Genomic DNA, 11171 nt, shown 5'->3' with positions numbered 1-11171 from the left:
CCCGAAGCCGCACGGGGTGATGTTTCGAGACGCACATGACTGGATCCCATCCGATCTAGAGGTCCATGAGTGCCATGCACCAATCCGTGAAGACTGTCGGCGCAGGAGTCCGGAACTCGTCGGCTGCCAGATCGAGGACGACCGGCAGCTGGAAGATCGCCATGTTGCCTAGGGGAACACCACTAGGGTCGCCGTGCTACCATCTTTTCCCCTTTGGCGTCTCCCTACACAGGCTGACCTCCACCTCTTTCAGCACGCCCGAAGGGAACCGCATCTCCTTTGGATATGGTCCCGCCACAACCGTGGTAGAGGCCCGTGGCAGCGCCAGAAGGGGAGGCTGATGAGGTCAGCTACTACCGGTAGGGTCAAAGAACTCGCATCTGAGGCCCAACTAGGGCCCCACACCACCATTGACAGGTCTATGGACCGTAAGAGCATTCTGATGCGTACAACAGGAAGTCCACTCACTCGGACGCCTACCCTCCGGTCGGCAGCACCACCACCACTCGGACAAGGGAGGTGAAGGGACGACGTGGGGGTTGCAACGGTCCAGTAGTCTTAAGTCGAGCTTTAAGTAGAGTCATATGTACGGTTACCTGTAACTGATGTAGTTATGACTATTTACACCTGTAATTGCCATATTTATGGGCATGAATCACCCCGGCAACATGGGAGTGATGGAGGCTGCGGTGCACTCCATATAGGCCGACATCCTCCTCCTGAGCAGGGGTTAAGCACTCTCTGCAATCATACACCCCAAAAAAACAAGCCTCAAGGCACGAGACGTAGGGTTGTTACCTCCTCATAGTGGTGCCCGAACTCGAAACATCGAGTGTCACACATGTGCCGTAGCTAGACTCTGCCCTCCTTTTGTACCCCTAGTACTCATTGTCAGAATCATAACCCCGACAGTGACCACAGCGGATGGCTGTTGGCAGCGGCGTGGAGTTTTGCTCCACGCATCGCCTGGGGAACGACGTCAGGAGTGATCCGTCTCTTGTAGATTGGTCTGCTGTAATGAAGGCAACGTGTCCCTTATTTCAATGGTGCCAAACTGAAAGCCCTTGCCTGTGTCTTATTTGAAGGAAATATGCCCTAGAGGCAATAATAAAGTATTATTTATTTCCTTATATCATGATAAATGTTTATTATTCATGCTAGAATTGTATTAACCGGAAACATAATACATGTGTGAATACATAGACAAACAGAGTGTCACTAGTATGCCTCTACTTGACTAGCTCGTTAATCAAAGATGGTTATGTTTCCTAGCCATAGACATGAGTTGTCATTTGATTAACGGGATCACTTCATTAGGAGAATGACGTGATTGACTTGACCCATTCCGTTAGCTTAGCACTCGATCGTTTAGTATGTTGCTATTGCTTTCTCCATGACTTATACATGTTCCTATGACTATGAGATTATGCAACTCCCGTTTACCGGAGGAACACTTTGTGTGCTACCAAACGTCACAACGTAACTGGGTGATTATAAAGATGCTCTACAGGTGTCTCCAAAGGTACTTGTTGGGTTAGCGTATTTCGAGATTAGGATTTGTCACTCCGATTGTCGGAGAGGTATCTCCGAGCCCACTCAGTAATACACATCACTTTAAGCCTTGCAAGCATTGTGGCTAATGAGTTAGTTGCGGGATGATGTATTACAGAACGAGTAAAGAGACTTGCCGGTAACGAGATTGAACTAGGTATCGAGATACCGACGATCGAATCTCGGGCAAGTAACATACCGATGACAAAGGGAACAACGTATGTTGTTATGCGGTCTGATCGATAAAGATCTTCGTAGAATATGTGGGAACCAATATGAGCATCCAGGTTCCGCTATTGGTTATTGACCGGAGAGGTGTCTCGGTCATGTCTACATAGTTCTCGAACCCGTAGGGTCCGCACGCTTAAAGTTACGATGACAGTTATATTATGAGTTTATATGTTTTGATGTACCGAAGGTTGTTCGGAGTCCCGGATGTGATCATGGACATGACGAGGACTCTCGAAATGGTCGAGACATAAAGATTGATATATTGGAAGCCTATGTTTGGACATCGGAAGTGTTCCGGGTGAAATCAGGATTTTTCCGGAGTACCGGGAGGTTACCGGAACCCCCCGGTAACTTAATGGGCCTTAGTGGGCCTAGGTGGAAGAGAGGAGAGGAGGCTAGGGCAGGGCCGCGCCCCCCTTCCCCCCCAGTCCGAATAGGACAAGGAGAGGGGGGCGGCGCCCCCCCTTCCTGACTCCCCTCCACCTCTTCCCCCTTCCACTCCTAGTCCAACATGGAAAGGGGGGAGTCCTACTCCCGGTAGGAGTAGGACTCCTCGTGGCGCGCCTCTACCTCCTAGGCCGGCGGCCTCCCCCTTGCTCCTTTATATACGGGGGCAGGGGAGCACCTCTAGACACACAATTGATCAACGATCTTTTAGTCGTGTGCGGTGCCCCCCTCCACCATATTACACCTCGATAATATCGTAGCGGTGCTTAGGCAAAGCCCTGCGTCAGTAGAACATCATCATCGTCACCACGCCGTCGTGCTGACAAAACTTTCCCTCAAGACTCGGCTAGATCGAAGTTCGAGGGACGTCATCGAGCTGAACGTGTGCTGAACTCGGAGGTGCCGTGCATTCGGTACTTGATCGGTCGGATCGTGAAGACGTACGACTACATCAACCGCGTTGTGTTAACGCTTCCGCTTTCGGTCTACGAGGGTACGTGGACAACACTCTCCCCTCTCGTTGCTATGCATCACCATGATCTTGCGTGTGCGTAGAATTTTTTTGAAATTACTACGTTCCCCAACAGTGGCATCCGAGCCTGGTTTTATGCGTTGATGTTATGCACGAGTAGAACACAAGTGAGTTGTGGGCGATATAAGTCATACTGCTTACCAGCATGTCATACTTTGGTTCGGCGGTATTGTGAGATGAAGCGGCCCGGACCGACATTACGCGTACGCTTACGCGAGACTGGTTTCGCCGTTGCGAGCACTCGTTGCTTAAAGGTGATTGGCGGGTGTCTGTCTCTCTCACTTTAGTTGAACCGAGTGTGGCTACGCCCGGTCCTTGCGAAGGTTAAAACAGCACCAACTTGACAAACTATCGTTGTGGTTTTGATACGTGGTAAGAACGGTTCTTGCTAAGCCCGTAGCAGCCATGTAAAACTTGCAACAACAAAGTAGAGGATGTCTAACTTGTTTTTGCAGGGCATGCTGTGATGTGATATGGTCAAGACATGATGCTATATTTTATTGTATGAGATGATCATGTTTTGTAACCGAGTTATCGGCAACTGGCAGGAGCCATATGGTTGTCGCTTTATTGTATGCAATGCAATCGCCATGTAATTGTTTTACTTTATCACTAAGCGGTAGCAATAGTCGTAAAAGCAATAGTTGGCGAGACAACAACGATGCTAGGATGGAGATCAAGGTGTCGAGCCGGTGACGATGGTGATCATGACGGTGCTTCGGAGATGGAGATCACAAGCACAAGATGATGATGGCCATATCATATCACTATATTGATTGCATGTGATGTTTATCTTTTATGCATCTTATCTTGCTTTGATTGACGGTAGCATTATAAGATGATCTCTCACTAAAATTTCAAGATAAAAGTGTTCTCCCTGAGTATGCACCGTTGCCAAAGTTCGTCGTGCCCAGACACCACGTGATGATCGGGTGTGATAAGCTCTACGTCCATCTACAACGGGTGCAAGCCAGTTTTTGCACACGCAGAATACTCAGGTTAAACTTGACGAGCCTAGCATATGCAGATATGGCCTCGGAACACTGAGACCGAAAGGTCGAGCGTGAATCATATAGTAGATATAATCAACATAGTGATGTTCACCATTGAAAACTACTCCATTTCACGTGATGATCGGTTATGGTTTAGTTGATTTGGATCACGTAATCACTTAGATGATTAGAGAGATGTCTATCTAAGTGGGAGTTCTTAAGTAATATGATTAATAGAACTTAAATTTATCATGAACTTAGTACCTGATAGTATCTTGCTTGTCTATGTCAATTGTAGATAGATGGCCCGTGCTGCTGTTCCGTTGAATTTTAATGCGTTCCTTGAGAAAGCAAAGTTGAAAGATGATGGTAGCAATTACACGGACTGGGTCCGTAACTTGAGGATTATCCTCATTGCTGCATAGAAGAATTACGTCCTGGAAGCACCGCTGGGTGCCAGGCCTCCTGCAAGAGCAACACCAGAAGTTATGAACGTCTGGCAGAGCAAAGTTGATGACTACTCGATAGTTCAGTGTGCCATGCTTTACGGCTTAGAACCGGGTCTTCAACGACGTTTTGAACGTCATGGAGCATATGAGATGTTCCAGGAGTTGAAGTTAATATTTCAAGAAAATGCCTGGATTAAGAGATATGAAGTCTCCAATAAGTTCTACAGCTGCAAGATGGAAGAGAATAGTTCTGTCAGTGAGCATATACTCAAAATGTCTGGGTATAATAATCACTTGATTCAACTGGGAGTTAATCTTCCGGATGATAGCGTCATTGACAGAATTCTTCAATCACTGCCACCAAGCTACAAGAGCTTCGTGATGAACTATAACATGCAAGGGATGAATAAGACAATTCCCAAGCTCTTCGCAATGCTAAAGGCGGCGGAGGTAGAAATCAAAAAGGAGCATCAAGTGTTGATGGTTAGTAAGACCACTAGTTTTAAGAAAAAGGGCAAAGGGAAGAAGAAGGGAAACTTCAAGAAGAACAGCAAGCAAGTTGCTGTTCAGGAGAAGAAACCCAAGTCTGGACCTAAGCCTGAAACTGAGTGCTTCTACTGCAAGCAGACTGGTCACTGGAAGCGGAACTGCCCCAAGTATTTGGCGGATAAGAAGGATGGCAAGGTTAACAAAGGTATATGTGATATACATGTTATTGATGTGTACCTTACCAGAGCTCGCAGTAGCACCTGGGTATTTGATACTGGTTCTGTTGCTAATATTTGCAACTCGAAACAGGGACAACGGATTAAGCGAACACTGGCTAAGGACGAGATGACGATGCGCGTGGGAAATGGTTCCAAAGTCGATGTGATCGCCGTCGGCACGCTACCTCTACATCTACTTCGGGATTAGTATTAGACCTAAATAATTGTTATTTGGTGCCAGCGTTGAGCATGAACATTATATCTGGATCTTGTTTGATGCGAGACGGTTATTCATTTAAATAAGAGAATAATGGTTGTTCTATTTATATGAATAATATCTTTTATGGTCATGCACCCTTGAAGAGTGGTCTATTTTTAATGAATCTCGGTAGTAGTGACACACATATTCATAATGTCAAAGCCAAAAGATGCAGAGTTGATAATGATAGTGCAACTTATTTGTGGCACTGCCGTTTAGGTCATATCGGTGTAAAGCGCATGAGGAAACTCCATACTGATGGACTTTTGGAATCACTTGATTATGAATCACTTGGTACTTGCGAACCGTGTCTCATGGGCAAGATGACTAAAACACCGTTCTCCGGAACTATGGAGAGAGCAACTTATTTGTTGGAAATCATACATACAGATGTATGTGGTCCGATGAATATTGAGGCTCGTGGCGGATATCGTTATTTTCTCACCTTCACAGATGATTTGAGCAGATATGGGTATATCTACTTAATGAAACATAAGTCTGAAACATTTGAAAAGTTCAAAGAATTTCAGAGCGAAGTTGAAAATCATCGTAACAAGAAAATAAAGTTTCTACGATCAGATCGTGGAGGAGAATATTTGAGTTACGAGTTTGGCCTACATTTGAAACAATGCGGAATAGTTTCGCAACTCACGCCACCCGGAACACCACAGCGTAATGGTGTGTCCGAACGTCGTAATCATACTTTACTAGATATGGTGCGATCTATGATGTCTCTTACTGATTTACCGCTATCGTTTTGGGGTTATGCTTTAGAGACGGCTGCATTCACTCTAAATAGGGCACCATCGAAATCCGTTGAGACGACGCCTTATGAACTATGGTTTGACAAGAAACCAAAGTTGTCGTTTCTTAAAGTTTGGGGTTGCGATGCTTATGTGATGAAACATCAACCTGATAAGCTCGAACCTAAATCGGAGAAATGTGTCTTCATAAGATACCCAAAGGAGACTGTTGGGTACACCTTCTATCACAGATCCGAAGGCAAGACATTCGTTGCTAAGAATGGATCCTTTCTAGAGAAGGAGTTTCTCTCGAAAGAAGTGAGTGGGAGGAAAGTAGAACTTGATGAGGTAACTGTACCTGCTCCCTTATTGGAAAGTAGATCATTTCAGAAACCAGTTTCTGTGACACCTACACCAATTAGCGGGGAAGTTAATGATAATGATCATGAAACTTCAGATCAAGTTATTACTGAACCTCGTAGATCAACCAGATCAAGATCCGCACCAGAATGGTACGGTAATCCTGTTCTGGAGGTTATGTTACTAGACCATGACGAACCTACGAACTATGAAAAAGCAATGGTGAGCCCAGATTCCGCAAAATGGCTTGAGGCCATGAAATCCGAGATGGGATCCATGTATGAGAACAAAGTATGTACTTTGGTTGACTTGCTCGATGATCGGCAAGCCATTGAAAATAAATGGATCTTTAAGAAGAAGACTGACGCTGACGGTAATGTTACTGTCTATAAAGCTCGACTTGTTGCGAAAGATTTTCGACAAGTTCAAGGGATTGACTACGATGAGACCATCTCACCCGTAGCGATGCTTAAGTCTGTCCGAATCATGTTAGCAATTGCCGCATTTTATGATTATGAAATTTATGAAATGGATGTCAAAACTGCATTCCTGAATGGATTTCTGGAAGAAGAGTTGTATATGATGCAACCGGAAGGTTTTGTCGATCCAAAGGGAGCTAACAAAGTGTGCAAGCTCCAGCGATCTATTTATGGACTGGTGCAAGCCTCTCGGAGTTGGAATAAACGCTTTGATAGTGTGATCAAAGCATTTGGTTTTATACATACTTTTGGAGAAGCCTGTATTTACAAGAAAGTGAGTGGGAGCTCAGTAGCATTTCTTATATTATATGTGGATGACATATTGCTGATTGGAAATGATATAGAATTTCTGGATAGCATAAAGGATACTTGAATAAGAGTTTTTCAATGAAAGACCTCGGTGAAGCTGCATATATATTAGGCATTAAGATCTATAGAGATAGATCAAGACGCTTAATTGGACTTTCACAAAGCACATACCTTGAAAAAGTTTTGAAGAAGTTCAAAATGGATCAAGCAAAGAAAGGGTTCTTGCCTGTACTACAAGGTGTGAGATTGAGTAAGACTCAATGCCCGACCACTGCAGAAGATAGAGAGAAGATGAAAGATGTTCCCTATGCTTCAGCCATAGGCTCTATCATGTATGCAATGCTGTGTACCAGACCTGATGTGTGCCTTGCTATAAGTTTAGCAGGGAGGTACCAAAGTAATCCAGGAGTGGATCACTGGACAGCGGTCAAGAACATCCTGAAATACCTGAAAAGGACTGAGGATATGTTTCTCGTTTATGGAGGTGACAAAGAGCTCATCCTAAATGGTTACGTTGATGCAAGCTTTGACACTAATCCGGATAATTCTAAATCGCAAACCGGATACGTATTTACATTGAACGGTGGAGCTGTCAGTTGGTGCAGTTCTAAGAAAAGTGTCGTGGCGGGATCTACGTGTGAAGCGGAGTACATAGCTGCTTCGGAAGCAGCAAATGAAGGAGTCTGGATGAAGGAGTTCATATCCGATCTAGGTGTCATACCTAGTGCATCGGGACCAATGATAATCTTTTGTGACAATACTGGTGCAATTGCCTTAGCAAAGGAATCCAGATTTCACAAAAGAACCAAGCACATCAAAAGACGCTTCAATTCCATCCGGGATTTAGTCCAGGTGGGAGACATAGAAATTTGCATGATACATACGGATCTGAATGTTGTAGACCCATTGACTAAGCCTCTTCCACGAGCAAAACATGATCAGCACCAAGACTCCATGGGTGTAAGAATCATTACTGTGTAATCTAGATTATTGACTCTAGTGCAAGTGGGAGACTGAAGGAAATATGCCCTAGAGGCAATAATAAAGTATTATTTATTTCCTTATATCATGATAAATGTTTATTATTCATGCTAGAATTGTATTAACCGGAAACATAATACATGCGTGAATACATAGACAAACAGAGTGTCACTAGTATGCCTCTACTTGACTAGCTCGTTAATCAAAGATGGTTATGTTTCCTAGCCATAGACATGAGTTGTCATTTGATTAACGGGATCACTTCATTAGGAGAATGACGTGATTGACTTGACCCATTCCGTTAGCTTAGCACTCGATCGTTTAGTATGTTGCTATTGACTTGACTTATACATGTTCCTATGACTATGAGATTATGCAACTCCCGTTTACCGGAGGAACACTTTGTGTGCTACCAAACGTCACAACGTAACTGGGTGATTATAAAGGTGCTCTACAGGTGTCTCCAAAGGTACTTGTTGGGTTGGCGTATTTCGAGATTAGGATTTGTCACTCCGATTGTCGGAGAGGTATCTCTGGGCCCACTCAGTAATACACATCACTTTAAGCCTTGCAAGCATTGTGGCTAATGAGTTAGTTGCGGGATGATGTATTACGGAACGACTAAAGAGACTTGCCGGTAACGAGATTGAACTAGGTATCGAGATACCAACGATCGAATCTCGGGCAAGTAACATACCGATGACAAAGGGAACAACGTATGTTGTTATGCGAACTGACCGATAAAGATCTTCGTAGAATATTGGGGAACCAATATGAGCATCCAGGTTCCGCTATTGGTTATTGACCGGAGAGGTGTCTCGGTCATGTCTACATAGTTCTCGAACCCGTAGGGTCCGCACGCTTAAAGTTACGATGACAGTTATATTATGAGTTTATATGTTTTGATGTACCGAAGATTGTTCGGAGTCCCGGATGTGAGCACGGACATGACGAGGACTCTCGAAATGGTCGAGACATAAAGATTGATATATTGGAAGCCTATGTTTGGACATCGGAAGTGTTCCGGGTGAAATCAGGATTTTTCCGGAGTACCGGGAGGTTACCAGAAGCCCCCGGTAACTTAATGGGCCTTAGTGGGCCTAGGTGGAAGAGAGGAGAGGAGGCTAGGGCAGGGCCGCGCCCCCTTCCCCCCCAGTCCGAATAGGACAAGGAGAGGGGGGCGGCGCCCCCCTTCCTTCCTCCCCTCCACCTCTTCCCCCTTTCCACTCCTAGTCCAACATGGAAAGGGGGGGGGAGTCCTACTCCCGGTAGGAGTAGGACTCCTCCTGGCGCGCCTCTACCTCCTAGGCCGGCGGCCTCCCCCTTGCTCCTTTATATACGGGGGCAGGGGGGCAACTCTAGACACATAATTGATCAACAATCTTTTAGCCGTGTGTGGTGCCCCCCTCCACCATATTACACCTCGATAATATCGTAGCGGTGCTTAGGCGAAGCCCTGCGTCGGTAGAATATCATCATCGTCACCACGCCGTCGTGCTGACAAAACTCTCCCTCAACACTCAGCTGGATCGGAGTTCGAGGGACGTGATCGAGCTGAACGTGTGCTGAACTCGGAGGTGCCGTGCGTTCGGTACTTGATTGGTCGGATCGTGAAGACGTACGACTACATCAACCGCGTTGTGTTAACGCTTCCGCTTTCGGTCTACGAGGGTACGTGGACAACACTCTCCCCTCTCGTTGCTATGCATCACCATGATCTTGCGTGTGCGTAGAATTTTTTTGAAATTACTACGTTCCCCAACATTATTTCGACGGGATCTGATTATAACGACCCATAGGATCAAACTTTCCTTACCGTATTATTTACGGTTTTGCTAATTCTCAGTCGACTGAGAAACGAAGTCTTAGTGGATTCTATTATCATCACGCATTTTGGTTTATTTCTTTATTGAGGGCTTCATGCATGTCAGCTGTAACCGCTTCATTCGGCCACTCTCTTGGGTCTTTCTGATTGCAGGCCAAGACCTAGAGATGGGCTTTTCTTGTTTTCATATAGAGAACCTACCGGTAGAAGGAGATGTTGTGTGTGTTTTTTTTTTCATTTTCCATTCTAGTGTCTGTCCATTTTTGTTTGCTCTTCTATTTCTTTGTTGCATAAAAGAATATTTTTTAACAATACAAACGTATTTTTGAAGGAAACGATAAGAACAAAAGTGGGAGAAAGCAAGAAGCATGAAGAGAAAGAACATTAGTGCAACGATCGAGAAAAGACAAATGGGCTGATTCCATGCCCACTAAGTAGAGATCACATGTAGGACTAGCTAAGGAAACTAATTATTCAACGCAAGTTACGTCAGCCGAATGACTAACAAAGTGTTAGTAACCTGAGGTGTAGATGCACACTATTAGTTATCCAGTGCCTTTTCGCTTCATAAACATATTCCTCTTCACCTCTTTTCCTGATGGCGTCGTGTATGGATCGAGACCCTGCAACAGTGGCACATCCTAGGATGAAGCACAGCGGATCCGTATTCAATTATGCACATCTCGAACTCTCTTCCCAATGATGCGGTATGTGGATCGAGAAATTATATGTACTGTCATTGGTTTACTTTATTACTAGTCAAGCACACCGACGCGGCCATCTCCTGTGGACAGGTGAGCTCTGCCTTGAGCCCCTGCATCAGCTATGCCCGCTGCAAGGGCGCCAACCCGCCTGCGGCCTGCAGCAGCGGCGTCAGGAGTCTGGCGGGCGCAGCGCGGAGCACCGCTGACAAGCAAGCGGCGTGCAAGTGCATCAAGAGCGCTGCGGGTGGGCTCAATGCTGGCAAGGCCGCCGGCATTCCCTCCAAGTGTGACGTCAGCATCCCCTACGCCATCAGCTCTTCTGTCGACTGCTCTAAGATTCGCTGATCAACTACTGGTCACCATGTTTGCCGCTAATAGCTCCATCCATCGATGGTGAGTACGTTGAGGTCACACACACACACACGAATAAAAGCTCCCGTATTATCTCCATGTGTGTGTGAGAGAGAGAGAGTGCACGTACGTCGAGCAAGCTCAGCATGGCCGACCACTGTTGTATCGATGTTTGGTTGTTCCTTCTCTGGCTTCGAGGAGATACATGGGTTTGTCATAGTTTTTACCATGTGCACTTTTGATATATTGAT

At 45.5% G+C, this 11171-nt stretch overlaps 1 protein-coding gene across 1 annotated transcript; it reads left to right on the top strand.

The window, feature by feature from the left end:
• Positions 1-4920: 4920 nt before the first annotated feature.
• On the top strand, positions 4921-10914 carry LOC141042630 (non-specific lipid-transfer protein 4.1-like). The gene is made up of 2 exons (XM_073511480.1): positions 4921-4991; positions 10632-10914. The coding sequence occupies exons 1-2, from the start codon at positions 4921-4923 to the stop codon at positions 10912-10914; spliced, it is 354 nt and encodes a 117-aa protein (XP_073367581.1).
• Positions 10915-11171: the final 257 nt, after the last annotated feature.

The sequence above is a fragment of the Aegilops tauschii genome, chromosome 3 (genome assembly GCF_002575655.3).
Source record: "Aegilops tauschii subsp. strangulata cultivar AL8/78 chromosome 3, Aet v6.0, whole genome shotgun sequence".
In the NCBI taxonomy this organism is placed as follows: Eukaryota; Viridiplantae; Streptophyta; class Magnoliopsida; order Poales; family Poaceae; genus Aegilops; species Aegilops tauschii.
This window is presented reverse-complemented; position numbering and strand designations above follow the sequence as displayed.